Below are 27,088 nucleotides of genomic sequence, written 5' to 3' on the forward strand. Positions count from 1 at the left end.
GACAAAGGGAGACAGGAAGCAGGGTGTGTTCCAAGGTCCTTCCCGTGGCCGCTAGAGGGGACCCGCTCCAGGTGAGCACAGCGCTCCCGCAGGACGCTGCCTTGCTAAGTCTCTCCCCGTACGCTTCAACCAAGCCTTGTGGCGCAACTAATAAAGGGTATGAACCGCCTATCCTCTCCTCGCAGCCACTCGTCTGAGCGAAGTGCCCGCCGGCTTCTGACTGGCAGGCGGCCAGACAAATCAAATCGCGGGCTTTGAAAGCAAAACAGTGCAGGACCCAGGCAGCTCTGAGTTGGGGAAGGAATTAAGGAGACTGTGCCTCCGGGTTGCACGAAGAGTCTAGGCATTGCTCAGACACCTCTGATAGGTGGGCCTTGGAGGAAACGGCGCCGGTGAGTAATGATTAAGACTGAGGGAGGGGGCACTTGAGTTCAGCCTTCGTTTCTAGAAAAGAGAATGCCTTTGTAATCATGTAAGGTCCCCTAGTATAAATACCCTTTCTTCTTGCTGTCACCAGCCTTGTCAGCGTGGGTCTCGCTGCCTCAGAATGTTTTTTCCATTTTTGCATCGAGGGTGAAAGGACGAGGGGCATGGATTTGCTTTAAAAAAGGGAGTGACAGGCCTTATCAAATCAGCAAGTGAAATGGAGTAACTTTGCCAGAATTACTCTTCTACACGCTGACTCGGGCTTCCTGACGATAGCAGACGATGGGGTTAGCAGGTGGAATAAGAGGAAGCGTTCTTGACCTACACAGCCTGCTGGAAGTTGTAGTTTCCAGCTCACTGGGAGGGGACTGGGGAGTGTAACCCTTTAGTGAGCCACAGCCCTCGAAAGGAAAAGCGCTTGACATCTAACTGGCACTCACCAGCAAGAAGCTGAATCACCAGGTGGGAAAGGCGTATTATTTTTTAGATAGAGCCAAGTTCTAATACAGACCCTACTCTTAGCAACCATGAGCTATAGATCTCTCATCTGTAAAACCTGCTCTGTGGGTTGGTGAAATAATTCATTGAGATAAGGCAGACAGAGTGGAGTGGAAGTGAGCACCTACTGAATTCCCTTTCTTTTCTTAAGGCCCAGACCCTATGCTCACTGGGGACCGTGAGGGCCTCAAAATTAAGGGATTACTGGCACCAGAGTTGGTTACTTGCCTCTTGGGCATATGTTAGCCCTGGGAAAGTGCTTTGAAGTCTGGAAAAGAGAGTCACTAGGCAAAGAATGTGTGCCTTATAAGGAAGGACGAATTGCAAAGTGTTCTTCCAAGGATTTTATTCAAACTCCTACCAGCTGAGGAAGAGCCTGTTTTTTGTAGGCAATGCCTCAGAGGCCTTAGGGTTCCTGAGGTAGAAAGGGAAGCTGCTTTTTAAAAGCAAATTAAATGACAGCCACCACCACCACCACCACAAACAAAAGCAAAACCAGCTGGTCTAGAAGAGGTTAGCAGGCCTCGATTCCCATCTCCCATCACCCCATCGGCATGTCCCCAAGGCCTGTTTACTTTCTCTGACATCCTGTGGGTGGGGCAGGGTGTGTGCGTTGTATTTCTGGAGTCGCGGTTGAGTACCACCACTCTCGGCTGCAAAGTGGCCAGAGTGCAGCAGGTACAGCAGGTACTGAGTAGCCCGTCAGGAGGTATGTACAGAGGTCACTGTGCAGGTTCTGGACTAGATCTGGGGAGGGAGCAATTGAACTGAGGATTCAGCAAACACCTTCCCAGAGTTTGTGCTCTCCAGTGCCCCTTCTGCTCCAGGTTGAAAGCCTCTAAGGGTCTTGCAGTGGTAGAGAGAACCCTAGACCACTCTTTTTCTCTATTGCACTAAAAAGTTAAGGAGACTTCTGGTCAAGGTGCCGGCATAATGGTATTCACCTTCTCTAACCACATCAAAATTACAACTAATGTACAGAACAACCATCATTCAGAACTACCTGAAATCTGGCTGAATGGAAGACCTACAACTTTGAAATTAAAGAAGGAGCCCCATAAAGACTAGTAGTAAGGTGACCAACTTTTTTACAATGAAAAGGAGGACAAAAATAAATGGAAGAAAACAACATTGTAAATAAAAGGAACATTTTATTCATTGCAATGATAATACACTATAATATGCACAATAAAAACATTTGTAATATTTTATATTGTAATTATGCTTACATGCCTATTTTTACTAATAATTGTAAGAAAAATGTACTCATTTAGATACAGATACGTCACATCACACACAGTGGATCGACTCTGCATCGATCCAATACGGACATTTACAGATTAGTCTTCCAATATCAAAAAGGAGGACATGTAGGAGGACAGTTTTCGAGGGAGGACAGAACTTACAAAAGAAGGACTGTCCTCCCTAAAGGAGGATGATTGGTCACCTTACTAGTAGAAGAGGCAGAGATGGGAACAGGCTGGTCTCACACCCACATGTAGTAGATAAAAATTGGGACAAATATCTTGGCTGAAGAGGTTGCCCTGAAGAGCAAGGAGTACCAGGTGCCTCAGCCCAGGGTCCCAGTGCCAGGAAGAGAAGTCCCCATACTTTCTGGCTGTAAAAACCAGTGGGAATTGAGGCTGAGGGAAACTGAAGACTGCTGGAGTCCCAAGGCAGTTTCCCTTAAAGGGCCTATACCCGGACTTATTCAGAATCACTCCCTCTGAGCTCCATCTAGCACCTAAGTATCAACCTGAAAGGCACCAGAGACACACTAGGAGGAACTGAATTGTCTGGCATCAGGTGGGGTGGCAGCTTTCTCCCAGGCAGAAGTGCTGGCAGAGGCCGTTGTTCCTTTTTATTTATTTATTTTTAAGATTTTATTTATTGACTTCAGAGAGAGGAGAGAAAGAGAAAGGAGGGGGGGGTGGGGAGGAACGAGAAGCATCAACTTGTAGTAGTGGCTTCTCATATGTGCCTTGACCTGTCAAGCCGAGAGTTTCGATCTGGCAACTTCAGCATTCCATGTCAATGCTTTATCCACTGCACCACCACAGGTCAGGTGACCATTGTTCCTTTGATGAGCCCGAACTACATTGAGTTGGCAGGCAGGTGCCATATCTTAAGTTTCCATCATCCTGGCTTACACTGTTTGCCCCACCCTGGTGATTCCCTGAGGCCCTGCCCCATCCAACTTTCGGGCCCACCCAGGCTGTTTCCAGAGGCTTTTCCATACAAATGACCTATTTTGGTTCATGCTTCAGATTTTCCTAAAATCTCTCCAACAAGCAGCAATCAGTGAACTCCATACCTCTTGCTAAGTGGCCCTAGGCCCAGCACTGGCAGCAGCCAGCTTTGGTTCACAGCTTGGCCTCACCTGGGCAGCTCCAAGCCCAGCACAAGTAGCAGTCATCTACAAATTGCTTTGTAGCTCATGCCAGGTGGTCCCTGGCACAACATAGTTGACACTAACCTTGACCTATACCTCCCGGGAGGCCCCAGAGCCAGTGTACCAAGGAAAGAGCTTCAGACCACGTCAGAGCACCACCACCCAAGGCTCCTGCACAACTGATCCTCCACAATGGTCCGTGGTCACAGTCAGTTCTTGCAGCTGATTGGCGTACAGGTAAATCCCTCCCATTGACATGCCAACAGCACTCAAGGCTTAACTACAAGAGGAGGCTATACAGGCCCACAGAGGGGGGCACACCTGGAGTGCCCAACTTGGGTGATCGGGAAGGCTGTACCACTGGACCCTACAGAACACCTACTACATTAGACCACTCTACCAAGCCTAGGAGACGTGGCAGCTCTACCTAACACACAGAAACAAACACAAGGAAGGAGCCAAAATGAGGAGACAAAGAAACATGTCCCAAATGAAAGAAAAGAGCAAGACTCCAGAAAAATAACAAAATGGAGATAAGCAATCAAAACACTGGTTATAAGGATGCTCAGTGAACTTAGTGAGAACTTCAACAGCATAAAAAAGGACCAATCTGACATGATGTATACACTAATTGAAATGAAGAATAATTTGCAGGGAGTTAAGAGTAGAGTAGGTGCCCCGGCCGGTTGGCTCAGTGGTAGAGCGTCGGCCTGGCGTGCAGAAGTCCCGGGTTCGATTCCCGGCCAGGGCACACAGGAGAAGCGCCCATCTGCTTCTCCACCCCTCCCCCTCTCCTTCCTCTCTGTCTCTCTCTTCCCCTCCTGCAGCCGAGGCTCCATTGGAGCAAAGATGGCCTGGGCGCTGGGGAGGGCTCCTTGGCCTCTGCCCCAGGCGCTAGAGTGGCTCTGGTTGCGGCAGAGCGACGCCCCGGAGGGGCAGAGCATCGCCCCCTAGTGGGCAGAGCGTCGCCCCCTGGTGGGCGTGCCGGGTGGATCTCGGTCGGGCGCATGCGGGAGTCTGTCTGACTGTCTCTCCCCGTTTCTAGCTTCAGAAAAAATACAAAAAAAAAAAAAGAGTAGAGTAGGTGAAGCTGAGAATCAAATCAGTGACTTGGAATATAAGGAAGAAAAAAACACCCAATCAGAACAGCAGAAAGAGCCTGATCAGGCAGTGGTGCAGTGGATAGAGTGTCTGACTGGGATGTCGAGGTCCCAGTTTCAAAACCCCAAGTTTGCAGGCTTGAGCACAGGCTCATCCAGCTTGAGCACAGGCTCATCTGGCTTGAGCGTGGGCTCACCAGCTTGAGCATGGACCATAGACATGATCCCCCTGGTCACTGGCTTGAGCCCAAAGGTTGCTGGCTTGAAGCCCAAGGTTGCTAGCTTTAGCCCAGGGTTGCTGGTGTGAGCAAGGGGTCACTAGCTTTGCTGTAGCCCCCTGGTCAAGGCACATATGAGAAAGCAATCAATGAACAACTAAGGAGCCACAACAAAGAATTGATGCTTCTCATCTCTCTCCCTTCCTGTCTGTCTGTCCCTATCTGTCCCTCTCTCTGTCTCTCTTTCTCTATCTGTCTCTGTCATACACACACACACAGACAAAAAAAGAACAGCAGAAAGAAAAAAGAACCCAAAAGAATGAAAATAGTGTAAGGAGCCTCTGGGACAACTTTAAGTGTACTAGCATTCACATCATGGGGGGACCAGAAGGAGAAGAGAAAGAGCAAGAAATTAAAAACCTATTTGAGGTCCTGGCCAGGTGGTCCAGTGGATAGAGTATTTGAATTATCCCAGTGTGCCGAGATTGAGGGTCAGGGCACATAATAAGAAGCAACCAAGGAGTGTACAACAGAATGGAACAACTAAGTGGAACAATAAGTTGATGCTTCTCTTCCCCCATCCCTTCAAATCGATGGGAAAAATAAAGCCTATTTGAAAAAGTAATGACAGAAAACTTCCCTAACCTGGTGAAGGAAATAGACATACAAGTCCAGGAAGCACAAAGAATCCCAAACAAGATGAACCCAAAGAGGCCCACACCAAGACACATTATAATTAAAATGCAAAATTTAAAGACAAAGAATCTTAAAAGCATCAGGAGAAAAGCAGTTAGTTACCTACCTAGGAGCTCCCATGAGACTGTCAGCTGATTTCTCAGAAACTTTGCAGTTCAGAAGGGATTGGCAAGAAATATTCAAGTGATGAAAAGCAAGGACCTACAACCAAGATTACTCTACTCAGCAAAGCTATCATTTAGAATTGAAGGACAGATAAAGAGCTTTCCAGACAAGAAAAAGCTAAAGGAGTTCATCACCACCAAACCAACATTATATAAAATGTTAACAGGTCTTCTTTAAGAAGAAGAAGAAAAAAAGACCAAAAATATGAACAATAAAATGGCAATAAATACATGTCTATCAACAATTGAATCTAAAAAACAAAAATGAGCGAGCAGCAGAACAGAAGAGACTCATACAGAGCACAGTTTGACAGTTGCTAGATGTAAGAGAGGTGGGGGCAATGGGTGAAAAAGGTGAAGGGATTGAGACGTACAAATTGGTTGTTACAGAACAGCCAAGGGGATGTAAGGCAAAAGCAAAACAAGAGGAATAGAGTCAACAATATTCTACTAACTAGGTAGGGTGTAAATGGGTGCGAGATTGGTTGGGATGATCACTTAGATATGTAATGTCCAATCACTGGGATGTCCTGAAACTAATATAATAATGTATGTCAACTGTAATTGAAAAATTTTTTAAATTATTTTAAAAAAATAGGGATACATAAATTTAACACAATAATGCGTCTAAAACACATAAAAGTGAAGAGATGAATAATTAGATATATGTGTGTGTATATGTACATACACAGACACACACACACACACTGAAGTATAACCACATCTGTAGGCCCTTTGATAAAATGACGTGTGGGGCAAATAGTCTTCATGGCTGCCCCTGTGCTAAGCCCGGCATCTAGACACAGTGTTAGCCCAGGACATATGACTGTGCTATTCACACCAGGAACCAGCATTCCTGGGCCTAGGAACAGATAACAGAAGAAACTAGAAGCTACAGGAAAGACAAGAGGCAGCCTCCTAAGCCTGGAGACATGGCAGACACTGTCTGACACATAGTAAGCCCTCAATAAATATTTGTTGCATGAATGCATGAGATAAAGAAAGGAAATATTCATGGGTAAACTAAATATTCAAACTGATAAGAATAAAATTAACACTAACAACAGCTGACATTCATTGACCGCTCACTGTGCGTGCATTTTATGTGCATGATTTCAGCAAATTCTCACCAAAACCCTGTGGGGTAGGAATGTTGTTATCCATATTTCACAGTAGAAGAAACTGGCTGAAAGGTTAAATGACTCACCCAAGATAAAACCAGTAAGTAGCACATGGCAGATCAAAAGCAATTTAAAATATTTTTATATTAAAATAAACATAGACTTTGCGGTAGAATCCAAATTTGTATGCTTTTTTTTTTTTTTTTTAATATAAGGACCCACAACATTTGTGGTAGGGCCATGCCTCCTAGACCACAAGGGGCATTTTTTCTCTTTTCTATTTGGTAGAAAAGTTTGAGACACGCTGAAAATATCAGTCCAATGAAGTTATCAGGAATTACCACCATTGCTAGTTTTACTTGAAGTCACATTATTACCCCCACTTTACAGATGAAACAACTGAGTCTCCCAGTGATCAGGCCACACAGATCTTCTACCTCCCAGGCAAGTGTTATCACTCTGACCCTCAGTAGCAGCCCAGTTCTCCCCTCTTCCATGAAATGACTTTTCTCATTCTTTCTTTCCTAAGCCAGAACCCAGATGGTTCCCTTTGTATAACAGTGGGATGTATATATATATAATTTTTGAGGCCTGGAGAAGTAGGCATAGGCAGTATTCATAAGGTGACCAACCGTCCTCCTTTAGGGAGGACAGTCCTTCTTTTGTAAGTTCTATCCTCCCTCAAAAAGTGTCCTCCTACATGTCCTCCTTTTTGATATTGGAAGACTAATCTGTAAATGTCTGCATTTGATTGATGCAGAGTCGATCCATTGCGTGTGATGTGATGTATTTATAGCTATATGAGTGCTTTTTTCTTACAGTTATTATTAAAAATTAATAGGCATGTAAGCATAATTGCAATATAAAATATTACAAATGTTTTTATTGTGCATTTATCATATAGTGTATTATTATTGCAATGATTAAGATGTTCCTTTTATTTACGATACTGTTTTCTTCAATTTATTTTTGTCCTCCTTTTTATTGTAGAAAAGTCGGTCACCTTAGTATTCACTATGTAGAGGAGCCTGTGGCAAAGGGAGGACTTAAGATATGATGGGAGGAAGGAGGCAGAGGGGGAGAGGAAAGGGGGTTTTTAAAGGCCAGGGGAAAAGATTTTGAGGTAGATAAACCATATCTTTATTAAGGTGGCCAAAGGCACGATATAATTTTTAAATGGCCTCACTTCTCACGGCCCTTTGTTTTTTATTCTAATGGTATTCTCAGGTTACAAACCTGGGCTCAATGTTTCATTGTACATGCAATTTTAATGTTCTCCCGCCCACCCCCCCACAGGGCACCGCAAGAATCAGAAAACATATTCCTAAATTACCTGCTTGGGAGAGATGCAGAAATTGGCGTTTCTCTGAGTGAAGATGAGGAAAAGGCTGTAAATCAGCCAAAAGAGCCCGGAAGTCCTGTTTCGACGTGAGACAGAGGCAGCTGGTGGAAGCAGGTGAACACCACAGGGAAGATGGCTCCGCGCGTGGGTCCCGCGTAGTGCAGCCCTGCTTCGGAGCCGGTGCCGGAGCCCGAGCCGCCCGGGATGCACCGGTAGAGCAGCATGGACGGGGCCCACAGCGCAGCCCTGCAGCTGCAGCAGCTGCCGCCCACCAGCAGCGCCGACGCCGGGAGCCAGGGCTCCTTCTCCTACAAGGCAAGAGCTTTGGGGGTTTGGGACTTCAGTATTTCTCTAACAAGCAAGTAACAGGGCACAGCGTAAGCTAACGGAGACGTCCACGGTCCGCATGCCTATTGCTGCTGGCAGGTGTAGGCAGGCCCGCACACATCCAGCAGAATGTGTAATAAAAAGAAAAGAAACGCTCATTTAAATAAAAAAAAAAATAAGGAGGTAGAGAAATATTTTTAAAGGAATGCAGTCAGACTTAGAAGATACGATTTTTTTTAATAAATCACCTGTCTCATTACTCATAGACAATCTTAGTTCATGCTTCAGTATTACTTGCTTCCTGTCTCCTTCCGGTATTACAAATTTAAGGTCAGATTGTACAGGAAGTTTTGTGTCTCGGTTGTTTGAGTTCCCCTTGTTTGCGGACTATTTCCCGTGTCTTTGAGTAGTGATTGAACGCAGGCTGTTGGAATGATTGCCCAGTAATCTGCTGAGCTTCCATATCAAAACGTGCTGGACAGGTCCCCTCTTGTTGGATGTTCAGACTATGTCTAACCTGGGGTGACTGGAACCAGTGCTGCAGTGAATCCCGGAGTACACGCTCCTTTGCTAAGAATGGGCTAGGCCTGTGAGTCTGCCTCTAGTCAGCGAGGCCATAAATGCCAGAGCATCAAGGATACAGAAAAAAAGAAAATATTGTCAATACAGTTGGCCCTGCAGTGAATGGGTGCCAAGGAGAAAAATACAAGATCAAAGAAACACAACACTCCCCCTGATGAGATTGCTAATAAGTTTCCATTTTAATCACAAATTAATTCAGTTACTTATTATAGAAATATAGCTTCATGCCAGAGCAAACACAAATAATCCATGGGGACTCTGCCAAAGAGCTTAAGAATTGAGATGGGAGATAAGTAGATGAAAAAGGGGGTATGAGCACCCCCAAAGGTGGGGTGAAATGAAGAAGCCTGTGTTTCTTTCTAGCTAAGTGACCTTGGACATAATGACTTAACCCCTCAGAGCTTCTGTTATGGGTAGAATGGTGGTAATACCTCCCTCCATCTCTAATCTCCCAGGGCTCTGTGTGCAGTGAAAAAGCACCCAGCCCACTGGTAGGCACGAAGCAGGTACTTGACTCGGAAACACCTTGTGGTTACCAAGTAGAATGTTAAGGTGCACAGGGCAGAGGAAGGTGAAGTTAGTTCTGCCTGCGATAAGGGAAACGGTTTTTAAGGGAAGCTGCCTCCTTCTTTTGATTTTGTTAAGGCTGTTTTGGTTGCAAGGAATAAAACCCGTTTCAGGAAAACTCAGGCAAAGGGGAAATTATTATAAGGCTACAGGGTAGTTCATGGAACCCAAGGAGCAGAAAGAGCAGTGGGGCTTGGAAGGTGCTAAACTGTCACATCCACTTTCAAAAGAGGGAAGATCTGAGTGGCCCAGCCTGAGTCAGGTGTCTACATGGGTCCAGTCAGTGGTGGCCAGGGGAGTGGGGTCACCTAGCAAACATGCTTTCTGGGGCTCCATCATTGTGGGAAACTCTCAGAGAAACATGGTCATGTGGTCGGGGCAGGCTGCCCTCAAATCACCTCTTTCCTTTGGGGCAAGAAAAACATTAAGAGGCCCCCAGTCCAGCTTGGTCAGTAGGATGAAGTTAGGAGCAGCCCTGCCCTCTGCCCTACCCAATGGGGAATGGATTCTGTTTGTTGGAGAAGGGTGGTCTATGAAGGAGAGGCCAGCAGGCTGAGCCGCCCAGGAGGCAGCATGACAGCCAGTCCTTGACATTGGAGGCTGTGCCTCAGCCCAGAAGAGTCAGGCCTGAGTTTCTTCTATGTAGCAAATAGGCATTTCAGCTGAGTCTGTTGATCCATGCCTGCTCTGGGTGGGGTGGCAGCTACATGCACTACTGAGACATCACTTCCCTGAAGGAGCCTACAGTCCACGAGGGAGGTAGGGGAAGCTATTTGCACGAGTACCTACCCTTCAGGACAGAGTTTGGTGCAACAATAGAGATAAAGCAGGTGTTATGAGCATGGCCTATAGAATCAAAGATCCCTGTCTTCAAATGCCAGCTGTGTCTGGCATTGTAACTTGGGGAAAGCCATGTAACTCCTTTGCAGGTCAGGTTTTTTTTTGTTTTTTTTTTTATTTATTTACAGGGACAGAGAGAGAGTCAGAGAGAGGGACAGATAGGAACAGACAGACAGGAACAGAGAGAGATGAGAAGCATCAATCATCAGTTTTTCGTTGCAACACCTTAGTTGTTCATTGATTGCTTTCTCATATGTGCCTTGACCTTGGGCCTTCAGCAGACCAAGTGACCCCTTGCTGGAGCCAGCGACCTTGGGTCCAAGCTGGTAAGCTTTGCTCAAGCCAGATGAGCCCGTGCTCAAGCTGGCAACCTCGGGGTCTCGAACCTGGGTCCTTCCGCATCCCAGTCCAACGCTTTATCCACTGCGCCACCACCTGGTCAGGCTGCAGGTCAGTTTTAAATCCATCCCATAGGGTAGCTGAGAGGATGACCTGAGTTATAGAGGAAACTGAAGCTGCCTGCTCCATCTGGTTTCTGCCTTTGGAAATCCTGCCCCATCCTTCCAGCTCCAGCTCAGGTGTCAGCTTTTCCATGACGCTTTTGTGACTGTCAGTCTTCCTGGCAGGAAACTATCTATCCTATATCCACACTTCATAGCCAGTTCACAATTACTGTAGTGATCTTCATCATCATCATGGCAGCAGCTAACATTTGTTGAGTGTTTACTATGACAGGGACTATGCTAATCTTCACAAAACCCTTACAAGGTAGGTACTATTATAATCCCATTTTACATATGAGGAAGTTGGTACAGAGAGGTTAATTAACTTGCCCAATGCCACACAGTCAGTAGGTACAGTAAAGCTGTGATTCTTTATTTTTTAAGGTGAGAGTAGGGGAGATTGTGAGGTAGATTCCTGCATGCACCCAGACTGGGATCCACCCAGCAACCCTATCAGGGGCCGATGCTGGAGTATCAAGCTGTTTATAGTTCCTGAGGCTGATGTGCTCCAATGGAGCTATCCTAAGTGCCTGGGGCCATGCTCAAACCCCTTGAGCCACACTGACTGGGGAGGGAAAGAGGGACAGAGGGGGAGAGGGTAGGGGGAAAGCAGATGGTCGCTTCTCCTGTGTGCCCTGCCCAGGAATTGAATCTGGGACATCCATATACCAGGGCCAAAGCTGTGATGCTAATCCAGTCTGTGTACTGCCAGTGCCCTTGGTTTTATCCCTCATTCCCTGCTGCCTGCATTATGCCAGCACTCTGGGAAGCCCCTTCTCTCCCTGGTACTGGTTATTAGGTGTTTAAATGGCAATGCCTCACCTGGGGCAGAAGGTAAGCATCTGGAGCTGGCCTGAGACCAGGTCATAGATGTAGCAGAGCCTGGTTAGCTAGACTGCTATATCTCTTATATTTGAATGTGAGTAACCCTCAGAGCGAGCCAGAATGCTTATACTTAACTGTTAGCAGTTTAAGCCCAAGGGATTGTGCAAGATAAGTTTAAATACCAAGTGATGACTAGTCTTGTCACCATGGGATTTAAATAGAGGCTGTTGTTGGCAGATGTAAAGCAGACCTTGGAAAGGGAGGTTTGAGCTGAGGTTTCAGCTGGATATCAATATCCAAGCAACGTTTCCTGCCTCTGGGACCTCTGACTGCATTTCTGGGAACAGTTTATTTTCTTTCAGAGTTGTAGCCGGTAAAAGATCAATTCTTGGATCAGAGAATATCCGAGCCAGAAAGGTCCTTAGGACTGTTGCTAATAGTGACAATAGTAATAACAAAAACTATAGAAATAATAGTAACAGCTAAAATTGTTTTACTATTTATTATGTGTCATGTAATGTTTCAACGTGTACCTTATTTCACACAACATGACAATCATATGATGGCTACAATCAGCTCCGTTTTTCAGAGGGGAAGCTAAGGTTCCGAGAGTCAAGCTGCTTCCCCTGAAGTCACACAGCAATCCGTAGCAGAGGCAGGTCCCCAGCCCGGGTTTGCTGGTGTTCCAAGTTCCAAGTCCACACCAGGAAGCAAAGAGAGAAGCGGCTTGGGTTTGCTGCGCCCCCAGCCTTGACCCCGACCCCTGGATATTTGGGTCTGTTGAAGCCGTGGCTAGCACCTGAGTCTGAAATCCAGCTGCCTGCCCATAGTTTTGCCCTCACCCACTTTCCTCGCCAGCACCACTCCCCATTCAGAGACTGCACTAAAGTGCAGTAACCAAAAGTCCGGGTTTGTGCCTCATGTCCATGTGTTAATAAAACCCCATATCGTTCTCAAAATATCCCGATTTTGACTGGATATGTCCTAAGTACAAGGTTCCTGATCATTGAGAAGCCTCACTACTTCCTCACCTGTAATATATTGGGGATCAAAGTGTTAAGAGACCTGTGTTCAGGTCTGGTCCTACCACTTGCTTACTCTGTGACTTTGGCTGAGTCTTAGACCTTCTAAGGCAACTGAGATCCCCACCCCGTACCCAGGTATTTGCCTTCAAAATGAGGGTGGCCCTCTTCCCTTCCACCCCTCTCTTCTACCTCAATTAAAATCCAAGTAGGCATTGCAGGTAAAGACAGTGACCTGAGGCTGCCAGAAGACCTGCCCTCGGTGGGAACACCATTGTTTCAGTCTGCGTCTTTTCTTTATTTTTTATTTTTATTCAGTGAGAAGAAGGGAGGCAGAGACAGATTCCCACATGCACCCCAACCAGGATCCACCCAGCAAGCCCACTAGGGGGTGATGCTTTGCCCGTCTGGGGCATTGCTCCATTGCTCAGCAACCAAGCTCTTCTTAGCACCTGAAGCAGAGGCTAAGGAGCCATCCTCAGTGCCCAGGGCCAGCTCTCTCCAATTGAACCATGGCTGCCAGAGAGAGAGAGAGAAGCAAGGGGGGGGGGGTAAAGAAGCAAATGGGCACTTCTCCTCTGTACCCTGACCAGGAATCAAACCCGAGACATCCACAGGCTGGGCTGATGCTCTACCACTGTGCCAACTGGCCAGGGCAGTCTGCATCTTTTCTTTTATTTATTTATTTATTTTTTACAGAGACAGAGAGTCAGAGAGAGGGATAGCTAGGGACAGACAGGCAGGAATGGAGAGAGATGAGAAGCATTAATCATCAGTTTTTTGTTGTAACACCTTAGTTGTTCACTGATTGCTTTCTCATATGTGCTTTGACCGCGGGCCTTCAGCAGACAGAGTGACCCCTTGCTCAAGCCAGCGACCTTGGGTCCAAGCTGATGAGCTTTGCTCAAACCAAATGAACCCGAGCTCGAGCTGGCGACCTCCGGGTCTCGAACCTGGGTCTTTTGCATCCCAGTCCGATGCTCTATCCACTGCGCCACTGCCTGGTCAGGCTGGCTGCATCTTTTCTTAAGGGACAGAGTCACTAATGCCAGGGTCAGATTTCTATGCCTACTTGTGAGCATTTAACACTTTAAATGACTTCTGTGAAAACACCTGGAATGTTCCTTGCAAAAAGAAAAGCAATGTAGACTGAGAAGTTCCCACTGGTGTCCAGAGGGGACAGCTGCCCGGGCACTGCCCTTCATTTCCCTGCAGGTCCAGCAGGCTTGGACACCCCTATTTTACAGTGGTCAAGCTCTGAGACTTGGAGGAGGAACGTAATATCAGAAGTCCTGTTGGTTGTTGCCTCAACCCAGCTGCCCTTTGCCAGACACTGGAAGGTGACTAATAGGTGTGTGCTCAAACTGGAATCCCGGGGCCCCAAGCAACTTCTTTACTTGACTTTAAATTCTTGTCAGATTGCACCAATCACCACTTCACAAAGGTTTGGGACATAATTACTGTTGATGGTGTACTTTGAACCTCTGAGATGATGGGGCATTGGTTATATTACGTTGTTACTAACCGTGCCTGTAGCCAGTTATTATTCACTGAGCTTAATGTGCTTGTAGACAAAGCTTTTTAAAGAAACCTCAGCTGCCTCTGTCATTAGTGGGAAGGTAGCACTTTCAAGGTGGGGTTATTTTTTTCCTAATTTATTTTGAAGCCATGGTCTGGAAGAGTAGTTAGTTACCCCTCCCCCCAGGAGACTGGAAGTCAGACCTCTAGTTTCAGATCCTTTCGTTCTCCCCTTGGGCAAGCAAGCCATTTTACTTCTCTGAGCCTTACTTTGTTTATCTATAAACTCCATTCAGCTTATGTGCTAAGAGTAGGACTCAGAGCAGTACCCGCTGCAGAGGGTGGTTGGTGGCCCAGAGGAGGTGCAACATGGAAGGGGCTTGGCGCCCTGCCCGATGTACATGGACGCTCCATCAACGTCAGCCGTTGTTACCATAGTGACCTTTCAGCCATGGGTTTGCCGCTTAGATGGGTTTATCCTTGTGAGATTTACAGTCTTCATTTCTCACCACCCCCGCCCTGAAATAGTATTGGCCTGTCTGTGCGGACACACGGCTTGTTTCCCTTCATCCCTTCACTCCTACTTGGCCAGTTGTTACCACCGCATTCGCAGGCAGCCTGGCAGCTTTAGTCATCAGAGGACAGCTTGGTCTCGCTGGGTAAAATAACAGCAGCTACCGGTGATAGGCTGAGTGAACCATATGACACTACCACTTTCGCAGGTAGACAGTTGAATATTGGCCATTTCATATGGTTTGCCCTAACACTAAGGGCTTTCTCCAAATTCTGCACCAACCCTGTCATCCCCCAGGGAGAAAGGAACCCAGACTGAAGCAAGCAAATCTCACTGACCGCCAGCCCTTGAACCTTTAACCCCCATGAATTCTCTGAACAGCCTGGCTCAGGTCTCTGGTTTTTGTAAAACTCCTAGAGGCTGTTTTCCGGCTCTTCTTCATGGCCAGTAAAGATGACAGAGCAGGAGCTGGAGTTTTTCTGTCTCCTACCGGCCCAAGGCAGTTCCTGTACAATCTGCTAGTTAGCTCTTTTTAACAATTCCTCCTCATTAGCATAGGTAAACTAAATCACTAGGCAGAACACAGGCTTAGCCACCAGGTATTTATTGAATTTGCATCTCAGGAGGTTGCAATCTTTTCTTTATAACTTTAAGAGTCACACTTGCCCCAGCCAGGCAGCTCGGTTGGTTAGAGCATCGTCCTACTAAGCCAAGGTTACGGGTTGGATACCCAGACAGGGCACTTACAAGAATAAACCAATGAATGTATGAATAAGTGTAACAATAAATCGATATCTCCCTCTCAAATCAATAAAAAAATAAAGAGCCACACTTAATGAAGGGCTCCCTTTGAGGTCCTCAAACTGGACCTTCTAAAGAAGCACTGTGTCTTTCCTCACACATTCTTTTAGTTGGTTTCCGGCACTGGGGTTCTTGGCTCCCCCAGGATAGAAATCGAGAGGAAACCTTAGAGAAATTTCCAGACAGATTTTATTAAGCTTATGCCTTGGCACATGGCAGGCAGCACAGAGGAAAGGCAGGTCCTCTGACTGGCTCGGGGCTGGCTCTGCTTGGCTGTTTTATAAGCTGGGGACAAAGCAGGCTTGCATGAGACATGGCCTTTTTTTTTTTTTTTTTTTTTTAATATTTTATTTATTGATTTTTTTTTTTAGAGAGAGAGGAGTGAGAGAGACAGAGAGAGAAGGGGGAGGAGCAGGAAGCATCAACTCCCATATGTGCCTTGACCAGGCAAGCCCAAGGTTTCGAACCGGCGACCTCAGTGTTCCAGGTCGACGCTTTATCCCACTGTGCCACCACAGGTCAGGCGAGACATGGCCTTTTTGAAAAAGGCAGGCTTGTGGAATTTTCCATTTCAAGGCAGGAGAATCAAGTGTGAGAAGGGAGATAAAATGTTGCTTTTTTGTTTGTTTGTTTTTTAGCAGGGAGTAGACAGGTGATGACATTCTTGCAGTCAGTGTATCCGACATTCCTTCTGGCCACCTGGCCTTAACCTGCTTTCCTGGTCACCCTGTCTGTGCATTTTCACTCTTGATCTCGAGTCCCTATACTGTCTTTTAAAACTTTCCATCACAAACTTAAATACTTTGCAAAGTATGTAGTTCTTGGCACATCTAAATACTAATTAAAACACACACACACACACAACTATAAAATAGAACATAGAGCAACTATACAATATATGCAATTTTATGCACTTAACTGAAGTCCATGGAATATAAAGACCACTAGATACCTACTTTCAGCCTTCTGAAAAGCCCTTCTTTAACAATTAGAAATTTTACATCATTCCTTTTTCTCCTTGACTTTGTACTTTTCTTGTTTCCCCTAGCTGGAGCTATATCGGAACAAAGTTCTGTAAACTACTGAATTTAAATTGTTATTAATCCAGACTAAACTGTCATAAAATAAGATGATAATGGTCATCTCCAGCACAATCACTAAGAAAATAACTAAAAAATATATAGTAAGAGAAATGGCAAAGGAATTAAAATGGTACCCTAGAAAATATTTCTATTTAACACAAAAGAAGACAGTAATGGAGGAACTGAGGAAGAAAAAGCAATATAGGAAACAAGTACAAAAATGACCCAAGTCTTTCAATATTATTAATTATATTAAATGTAAATCAATTAAACTTTCCAATTAAAAGGGAGAGAGATTGGCAGAATAGATTTTTTTTAAATGACCCAAGTATCAATATATGCCATTTACAAGAGACTCACTTTAGATTCAAAGACAAAAATAAGTTGAAAGTTAAAAATGGTTAAAGATATTTTATGCAAACAGTAACCAAAAGAGAGCTCAAGTGGCTATACTAACATCAGGCAAAATAGACTTTAAAACAAAAAATATTATAAGAGACAAAGGACATTATATAATTATAAAAGAGTTAATCCATCAAAAGAGCTTTGGCTCAGTGGTAGAGCGTTGGCCTGGCGTGCAGAAGTCCCGAGTTCGATTCCGGGCCAGGGCACACAGGAGAAGCACCTATTTGCTTCTCCACCCCTTCCCCTCTCCTTCCTCTCTGTCTCTCTCTTCCCCTCCCGCAGCCAAGGCTCCACTGGAGCAAAGATGGCCCAGGCGCTGGGGATGGCTCCTTGGCCTCTGCCCCAGGCACGAGAGTGGCTCTGGTCGCAACAGAGCCACGCCCCAAAGGGGCAGAGCATCGCCCCCTGGTGGGCAGAGCATCGCCCCCTGGTGGGCAGAGCGTCGCCCCCTGGTGGGCGTGCCGGGTGGATCCCGGTTGGGCGCATGCGGGAGTCTGTCTGACTGTCTCTCCCCGTTTCCAGCTTCAGAAAAAAAAAAAAAAAAGATAGAGCAATTATAAAATATATGCACCTAACAGAGCTCCAAAGTATATGAACAAAAATTGACAGAATAGAAAGAAGAAATAGTTCAGCAGTAATGGTTGAAGACTTTAATACCCCACTTTTAATAAACCAGCAATAGCAAAATACCCATTCTTTTCAAGTGCAATGGAACAGTCTCTGGGATAGAGTATATGTTAGGCTACAAAACAAATGTCAGATCGAAATCATACAAAGTATGTTTTCTGATCACAGTGGAATGAAATGAGAAATCAATAACAAAAGGAAATTCACAAATATATGTAAATTAAACAACAGATTCCTAAATAACCCATGGGTCAGTGAAGATATCAAAATGGAAATTAGAGGCCCCGGTTGGTGGCTCAGTGGATATAGAGTGTCATCCCTGTGTATGGATAGCCCGGCTTCGATTCCCAGTCAGGGCACACAGGAGAAGTGACCATCTGCTTCTCCCTGCCTCCTCTCCTGCTTCTCTCCCCTCTTCTCCTCCTTTTCCCCTCCCACAGCCAGTGGCTTGATTGGCTCTAGTGAGGCCCAGGTGCTGAGGATAGCTCACAACAGCCTCAGGCACTAAAAGTAGGTTTGTTCTGGAGAATTGGCCCAAGATAGAGTTGCTAGGTGGATCCTGGTTGGGGTGCATGAGGGAGTCTGCCTCACTATCTCCCCTCCTCTCACCTAAAAAAATAAATTTTAAAAAAAGAGGAAATTAGCAAATACCTGAGAGAGGCTCATCCTACAGTTCATAAAAAATGCAAGTCAGCCCAAGCCAAAACCATCTTGGAAAAAGAACAAAGTTGAAGGATTTCAACTTTTTTATTTCAAAAATTACTACAAGCTATAGTAATCAAAACAATGTGGTACTGACATAAGATAGATGTACAAATCCATACACAGCTCATCTCTATTTCTAAAATTTCCTTACAGGAGAACTTGATCGGTGCCCTGTTGGCAATTTTCGGGCACCTCGTGGTCAGCATTGCGCTTAACCTCCAGGTACGTTTCAGTCACCAGCGCTGTCTGGGACAGATACAGCCAACAAACCAGGGTGCCTGGTGCAGGCCCAGCTGCCTCTGCTCTGTGGGACATTGCCACTCCGTCTGGGCCCTGGGCCTGGGACAGTATTCTGCGGGTCTTTCCAGAATGTCTTGATTCTTTGCCACGACTTCATCCACCCATCACCCCTCATCTGTAATGACAGTGCTCTCCATAACTTAAAAATCTCCAGCATGCAGGTTTATGTGGGAAGCTTGGTGTACACCTTGGGTGGTGGTGGTCGTGAGTGCCCATGGGGCAGCCTTCAACCAGTGGGGATGGGAGCCAGTGGATTAATGCCCCAGGCTTCCATCCTCAGGGGGTCTGCTCTGAGGTGAGTTCACAGGGCTCTCAGAGGGTCCCCAGGAGGACTGAGCTCCATCTGCTTAGGGCACTAATTCACCCATGAACACACTCCTCATTGTCTCTTCCCCTTCACTGTCTCACTTCCTGCTCCCAGATCTACTTCCTGCTCCCAAGACCTTGTTTCAGGGACTGCTTCTGGGAAACACAGACTAAGACTTGACACCTCTGGTCAGAATAATCCCACAGCAGGGTGGCCAACTCCCCTTCCTGGTGGCGGTGTGTAAACACATGTGTATGTCTCGGCTTCCCTGTACACATATGTGTTGGCATGTTTCTGTGTGTTTCTGAGGCCAGGCCACATGGTCCCTTGGCTACTTGTCTGGTTCGTGCTCTTCTTTTTGCAGACCGGCATCCCTGCCTCCGCATCTGTTTCCGTGTCTGCTTCCATGCAGCCCCCATCGTGACCCTCCCCAAAAGGCAGCCTTGGCCCTCTATATCAACATGACTTCCTAGTTTCCTTAGTCGCTGCCTCAGTTTCTGTGTCCCAGGTTCACATTTCCAGAATAAAGGATATTGGCCATACTTGGGCCAAGTATCCACTCGAGGGAGGTCAGGGTCCGCTGAGACCCACAGGGCTGCCCAGCACAGCTGCCAACACTCCTACAGAACAGAGCATAGCAGAGCAGGCACCTGAACATGGGCACCACTGGGCATTGCAGTTAGACCGGGCATTGCCAGGCTAAAGTGGGGGTCCTCAGCCCATGGCTCCCACGCAGACTGCACGCGGCTGCAGTGTGTGTTAGATATGCACATCTCCAGGCTTCACCCACACCTCCTCTGAGAATGAGACTCATATATTTTTTTCAATCCTTCCCAAGCAATTGTAAGGCTTCCCAGCAAGTTTGAAAACTACTGTCTAGGAATTACCATTTAGTATTTAGATGACTACTGCTTTACTTCCTGTTCTAGAAGTACAGCCACATCCGGCTGGCAGGCTCCAAGGACCCCCGAGCCTATTTCAAGACCAAGACATGGTGGCTGGGCCTGTTCCTGATGCTGCTGGGCGAGCTGGGAGTGTTTGCCTCCTACGCCTTCGCTCCGCTGTCCCTGATCGTGCCCCTCAGCGCCGTCTCCGTGATAGGTAAGACCGGGGTCCCCAGCCCTCCCCTGGGACTCCGCTGCCTGTGTGACCACAGTGTCACCACCAGGACCAAAGATACTCATTAAACATAGCAGCTTTTACTTTGATAATACCAGCTAGCGCTTGCAAAGGGCTTCATACACACTGGACCCTGCTCTAAGCACTTTACAGATATTAATTCTTCTAATCCTCCGGCAGCCTTTTGAGGAGATTCTTCATTATCCCCATTTTACAGATGAGGAAACCAAGGCACAGAATGGTGAACTTGCTTCCCCCAAATCACACAACTAGTGAGGAGCAGGACTGGGATAAGAACTGGGCTGTCTGGCTCCAGGATCTGTTTAAGATTCAGAAAGTTGATCAGAATTGCTTTGTACTTTTACTACAGAGAGAAAAGAAACCTCAACTCATTCATCCTGATTCCTTCAAGATAATCTAAGCTTTTATAGCGTTCAGGTATCTTATGCCTCGAAGAAGTTCAGCTTCTTTTCTGCTCTTTTTATATCAACTGATATCACTTTAAAAACATCATTAAATTCTCATATGTCATTTTTCTCTGACTTCTGTAATCATTGAGTCAGTGTCTCAGAACCTTTGAGCCCACTAAAAGACAAAGGAGCTTTAAAACCCATGAGGTCACAAATAAAATAGAATTAGAAAATAAGTCTTTTCTTCTTAAATAAAATAGTAGATTACTGATCAATCGCTTTTTGCACATAGAAGCAAGGCAACAGACTTGCTTTGAAATGTTTCCTTCTATCTTGCTGGCAAGCAGGACACTGCCTAGAAGCTCTTTCCTGCTCTTAAAGGAGAAAGTCATATTCTGAATTTTATTCTGCCTGGAATTAAGAGGGCCTCTTCTGCAATAGGGATGGCATATGTGTGGGAACCACATGTGTATCCTGTGCCCACGGCAGACATCATTAATCAATCGTAGCATTCTTTCCTAGCAGCCTTGATGGGCCCTCAGAATTCTCAGAGCTTCAGGCAGTCACTGCCAATTACCAGGACCTGGCAAAGGAGCAGAAACCTATTTGCTTTCGCTGACCCTATGATAAGACCTTCTTTTTCTTGAGCAGGGTTGGTAAACTGGGAGCCCACAAGATGAAAGACATCCTCAAGCATGTTCCTTCCCAAAAAATACAATTTTTTAAAAGATTTGATTTGTTGATTTTACAGAGGGTGGGGACAAGAAGTATGAACTCATAGTTGCTTCACTTTAGTTGTTCATTTATTGCTTCCCATATGTGCCTTGACCAGGCAAGCCCAGGGTTTCCAACAGGCAACCTCAGCATTCCAGGTCAATGCTTTATCCACTGCGCCACCACAGGCCAGGCCACACAGTATTTTTTTTTTAATATAGTTTGCCTTTAGTTGAGATAAGTAATTGGCGATAATCCCAACCTTTCCCCATTGTCTTCTGCCTGGCCCACTTCCTACATTTGTGATTCTGCCCAGACCTTTTCGCCATGTAGATTTATCCTCTGCCATTGCTCAGCTCACCAAAGGGCTCTCAGACTGACCAAATGCAGTAAACATTAGTCTTTGAATTTTAAGAAAAATCAAATAATCAGTCAAATTCTTCAAAACAAGAGGCTGAATTATAATAATGGGACTTCAGATATCAGCCACTGGACATTAACAGCTTCTCAAGTCACCCACTGAGAAATAATATTAAAAATAATGACCACCATTGACTGGTGCTTATTACTTATCTGTCACTATTCCAACCACTTTAATGATGATAGTAGCCCAGTTATTGAGCATTTACTGTGTGACAAATGATATACATGTATCATCTCATTGGTTGGGTTGCCCCTGTTACTCAGAGAAGTAGATATTTTCGTGGTGTGTGGATAAACCAACTTGGAGAGAGAGTGAGAGAAGAGAAAGAGATGGAAGGAGGGAGGGAGGGAGGGAGGGAGGGAGGGAGGAAGGGAGGGAGGGAGAGAAGGAGAGAGGGAGGGAGGGAGGGGAAAATGAGAGGGAGAAAAGGAAGACCTGAGTGTAGTGTTTCTGATTTGTACAGTGTAAACACCCCCCACTGTGGCCGTTTCCTGAATATTTAATAATTCGCAGCTGGTGCAAGCTGGACCCAGCACACTAATTTGTAGACTAGGAGACTGAGACCCGGGAGAACTGACTGACTTTGCTCAGGACACACACCCAGGAGAGGCAAAGTGAGACAGTAGTCCAGGCCTGCTCACAGGGAGTGCCAGCCCCACCCATCAGGGCGGTCACAGGAAGTTTGAGTCCATCCGCACATGTGGACAGTCAGGGAGAAACACGGTCCAGGGTGAGGATGTCAGAAGCAGACATTGCAGGTGAAGGAGCCGGAGCCCTGCCGTCCCGCAGTCCTGAGTTCACCTTTTCTAGCCTTCGCCCACCAGCTGCATGATCTTGAGTGGGATCTTCACCTCTCTTAGCCTCGGTGTCCCCATTTTTCCAATGAGAGTAACAATAGCACCCACCTCAAAGTGTGAGTATACCAGAAATAACTTTAGTGAATTGCCTATCGCCCAGCAAGTACTCAACACACAGTGCTCCTGGTCTTGTAGGAAATCCTCAGGAAGTCTCTGGGAGGAACCTCCCTTTCCCAGATGGGAATATCACGCTCCAAGCAGATGAGCCAACCCAAAGGGCCTGGGCGAAGGGACTCCTTTGACTGATGGCAACCTCAATTCTCTTTTCCCTGTGCCTTTTTTTTTTATAGCTAGCGCCATCATTGGAATCATATTCATCAAAGAAAAATGGAAACCTAAAGACTTTCTGAGTAAGTTCGCTGATTTGAGCCCCGGTGCTTCATTTTTGTGCTTGTGCTTTTTCTCATTATAAAACCAGCTCGCCCCAATTTAGAGGTCATCTGTGTCCTGCTCCGCAGAGTGGTCCTGTATTCCACTCTCATCGGGAGAGTTGGGTTTTTTTAATTAGTGGTTCCCAAACCACCTACTGTGGGATTTTAGAAAGCGGAATAAAAGGCACTCTCGTTCCCTAACTACGTTCCCTAAAACAATGGGAAATAAACACAGAAGTCAAGCACAGGATATCAGAGGTTATGCTTTATTACTGACAAAGGCTAAATTAGAGCATGCAGCTTAGGTGTGCAGCCAAATGAACTCCCCCCCCCCCCCCCCGTGTGCCCCTCTTCCCAATTAGACCTTGGGCCAGTCTCCCAAGAAAACATTTGGGTTTGCAGAATGGAACTCTTACCCAGAATTACCGCCTCACATAGTCTGGGGCAGAAAAGGAAGGAAAAAGAACAAAGCCTCAGTGTGTAAATTCTTTCGATAGATTAGCTCCAGTCAGCTGAGGAATGCAGACAATGGAGCAAGAGGCAGAAGTGTTGGTCCATTGGAGGGCCCTCCACATGGAAACCTGAGGAGTGGGGAAGATATGTTCCCCCAGGCACTTACTAAGGGCCACACTCTGTGTGTTGGGGGAGGCATACAATAAACATGTGAACAGCTAAATAAACAAAGTAATTCTAAATCTTAGTGAGTGCTTCAAAGAAAACAAAAAGCTTCTTGGTGGGGCACAGGGGACGTAGGGATACATTACTTAGACTGGTCAGGGTTAGATTCTCTGAACAGATGATTTTTGAACCCAAACCTAAATAATACTAAGGAGATTACTGGGCCAAGGTCTATGAGCAGTGTTCCATGTAGAGGGAACAGCAGGTACAAAGGCCCTGAGGCGGGAATAAGTTTGGTGTGTCAATATCAGGAAGATCAGATAGATGTGTGATAATACAAGTATAATAACACGTCAATTTAGAATTTAGGTGGTAAGACTGTGGATACTTCCTATACAACTCTTTCAACTTTTCTTGTGTGTCTGAACATCTTTTTAATTAAGATGTCAGGGAGAGGAAGCTCCTAAGATGCTATGGAAACCTAGAGAGGTTTGGGAACCACTGTTCTGAGTCTTTGGTGTAGATAGAATAAGAGCAAGATGGGGCCAGGAGGCTGGAAAAGGAGAGAATCTTACACTGGAAAAAAAAAAAAAGCAGAACTACTACTTAGCAAACAAATCACACTAGGAAGACCAAAAGACTTAGAGTGATTTGCAGTAGTCCTGATTTGGGGGTGGGAGAAATGCAGGGGCTGGGCTCGGGTTTCCAGGGTCATGCGAGTAGTCCCGGAATGAGAGGCATACCAGTCCAGGCCGTGCCCTATGGGAATCGGAATAAGATGCTCCTCTGGGCCTCCGTGGTCCTGGGGCACGTGCCTTAGTGAGCAGAGCCTGGGCTGGGTCTCAGTCCTCCTCACTCCTCCAGCTAGGTGTCCCTGTGAGGCGAGCACCCCGCACGGCTAGCTGCACATGGCTGCCCTGCCTAAAGTGCCATTACAGTCAGCAGGCGTTTCCCCAGGGCCAGCCTGTGCTGGACCCCACAGGATGGAAACGAATCAGACCTGTCCCTGCCTGAAGGAAACTTAGGACAACGGGCTTGTGTATCTTAGCACAGCACTCACTCTGTAGAGTTGAACCGTGGGTCATTTGTTCGCTGAGCAATTGAACAACTCGATTTTTGAGCACCTTGTGAGGCCTGGAATGAAAATAAAGGACAGTCAATGTGGTATCACATTTTCTGGAGACGGTGGAATGTGACCAACTAATCGGTTGGTTAGTTCTGTGCCAGGAGAACCCAGCAGCCTGTGGTCACAGTGTATGCAGCTCAGAACTCGGCCCTGTTGCGCTTGCCTGGGCTTTTCACCAACTTGTTCACTGGATAGTGCAGGGCTCTGGGGAGGAGTCAAGGGACTCTAGTCCTTTAGCCAGGAGCATGCTTCTAGGCCACTTGTAGTCTCTGGCAGGTCTGTGGAATAGAATATTGACAGTATTTAAACAGCTCCCTGGGGAGTTAAGTTAAAAAGCTAGTTGGGAAAGGATGTGGTAGTTTTTAAAGGTACATGATAGGCTCTGAAGGTTTGGTCTTCAGGTTTTGTTTTATTTGTGTGTTTTTTCTTTTTATCTTGCCCATAAAATGATTCTAGCTTTAAAATATTCTCTGTAAAATACACGTTAAAACCACAGTGCAATGCCAGAGTGGCTAACATGAAGAAGAAAAAGATATGTAGTTTTATTCTCATACCCCACCAGTGGGAGTGTAAGTTAGTTTAACCACTTCTGAGAACCATTTGACAGTAACTGCTGAACTGACCGTCCGCACATCCAGGAATCCCACTCCTAGTTTTATACCCGGCAGAAATACACAGGTATGGTTTTCAAATGACATGTACAAGAGTGTTCATAGCAACATAACTTGTGATAACCCAAGACCAGAGACTACTTAAATGCCCATCAGCAGTCGAATGGATAAATTGTGTCACAGTCACACAGTGGACCGCTGCACAGCCGGGAGAACGAAGGAGGTAGCACTATACATACAATACAGGTCAATCTCACAGACATCATCTTGTGTGAGCGCAGACACAAGAGAACATACTGTGTGGAACCACTTACGTAAAATACAAACCATGGCCCTGGCTGGTTGGCTCAGTGGTAGAACGTTGGCCTGGTGTGCAGGAGTCCCGGGTTCAATTCCCGACCAGGGCACACAGGAGAAGCACCCATCTGCTTCTCTACCCCTCCCCCTCTCCTTCCTCTCTGTCTCTCTCTTCCCCTCCTGCAGCCAGGGCTCCATTGGAGCAAAGTTGGCCGGAGCGCTGAGGATGGCTCTGTGGCTTCTGCCTCAGGTGCTAGAGTGGCTCTGGTTGCAACAGAACAACGCCCCAGATGGGCAGAGCATCGCCCCCTGGTGGGCATGCCGGGTGGATCCCGGTTGGGCACATGCAGGAGTCTTGTCTGACTGCCTCCCTGTTTCCAACTTCAGAAAAATACAAATAAATAAATAAATAAATAAAAATATAAACCAGGCAATTCTCAGCACTGGTAGAAGTCAGAGTGTTACCCTGGGGGTGGAGTGTGGTGATTGGGAGGGGATCCAAGTGGGTATTTGGGGGTCATGCTAATGTTCCCTTTCTTGATCTGGTGCTGGTTACATGGGTGTGCTCACGTTGTGAGAATTCATCGGGCACTTCTTTGTATGCATGCTACCCCTCATTAATTAATAACATTCAGGGAAGTTTTTTTTTTTTAATAAAGAAAACCCAAATATCCAAACAATAGCAGGTCAGCTGTGTTGTTCCAGAGCCCGCACTGGCCTGGAGCCTGGACCTGCACTGAGCCCTGTGACAGCCTCCCCTTCCTTGCAGGGCGGTACGTCTTGTCCTTTGTCGGCTGTGGTTTGGCCATTGTGGGTACCTACTTGCTAGTGACATTCGCACCCAACAGTCACGAGAAGATGACCGGCGAGAACATCACCAGGCACCTCGTGAGCTGGCCTTTTCTCTTGTACATGGTAAGGGAAACCTCTGGTCCTTCCGCCTCCAATGTTGGGGGGGGAGGGTTGAGTCCCAGAAACCTGAGTGCCCAGCAGTGGGGGAGGCCGCGTATTCTGACGGGTATCATGGTGCTGAAGGCCATGCTTGGGGAGAGTCCAGTGTTCACAAGAAAGTGCCTTTTTCACTTAGGTCTTGAGTAATGTCTACGACTGCATGGATAGTGTGATAACTTTATTTTTTTCGAGGTATTTCTCTAGGTATGCACCTATAACGTATCTCTAAAAGACTAAACAAGAAGACAAATTCTGTCGGTAGTTCTCTCTAGGAGACAGAATTATGACTGTTTATTTTGTCTTCATCTTTACATATCATCCAGACTTTCTTCAGGAAGCATTTAAAACTTTTATGGTAAAAAGGAAAGCAAATTTTTAAAGCAGTTTTAAAGTGGTATTTGTTTTTGCCCAGTATCACACAGCTGATAGAAACACGGGGACACTGGAAACTCTGTCTCCTGAACCCCCAGCCAGAGCTCAGTCCCGCCTCTGCCCTGGTTACATCCCGTGTTAGGTCTGAAAGTAAACTAATCGAGGAAAAAACATCTAAGGCAGTGGTCTCCAACCTCTTTTGGGCCAGGGACCAGTTTAATGTCAGAAAATATTTTCAAGGACCGGCCTTTAGGGTGGGACAGATAAATGTATCACGTGACCAGGACAAGCATCAAGAGTGAGTCTTAGGGCCCTGGCCAGTTGGCTCAGTGGTAG

At 46.3% G+C, this 27,088-nt stretch overlaps 1 protein-coding gene across 2 annotated transcripts in view; it reads left to right on the plus strand.

Moving 5' to 3' along the window:
- Positions 1 to 260: 260 nt before the first annotated feature.
- NIPAL3 (NIPA like domain containing 3) overlaps positions 261 to 27,088 on the plus strand; it is a 49,075-nt gene continuing 22,247 nt past the window's right edge. The window contains exons 1-6 of one of the 2 annotated variants that reach the window (XM_066375452.1): positions 261 to 392; positions 7,912 to 8,272; positions 18,429 to 18,497; positions 19,812 to 19,983; positions 22,697 to 22,756; positions 26,199 to 26,344. In XM_066375452.1, the coding sequence (XP_066231549.1) occupies positions 8,180 to 8,272; positions 18,429 to 18,497; positions 19,812 to 19,983; positions 22,697 to 22,756; positions 26,199 to 26,344 (540 nt within the window). In that variant the 5' untranslated portion in view covers positions 261 to 392; positions 7,912 to 8,179. The remainder of the gene's footprint in view (positions 393 to 7,911; positions 8,273 to 18,428; positions 18,498 to 19,811; positions 19,984 to 22,696; positions 22,757 to 26,198; positions 26,345 to 27,088) is intronic. The other variant, XM_066375451.1, reaches the window with a different exon arrangement.

Source organism: Saccopteryx leptura, chromosome 3 (assembly GCF_036850995.1).
Source record: "Saccopteryx leptura isolate mSacLep1 chromosome 3, mSacLep1_pri_phased_curated, whole genome shotgun sequence".
NCBI lineage: Eukaryota > Metazoa > Chordata > Mammalia > Chiroptera > Emballonuridae > Saccopteryx > Saccopteryx leptura.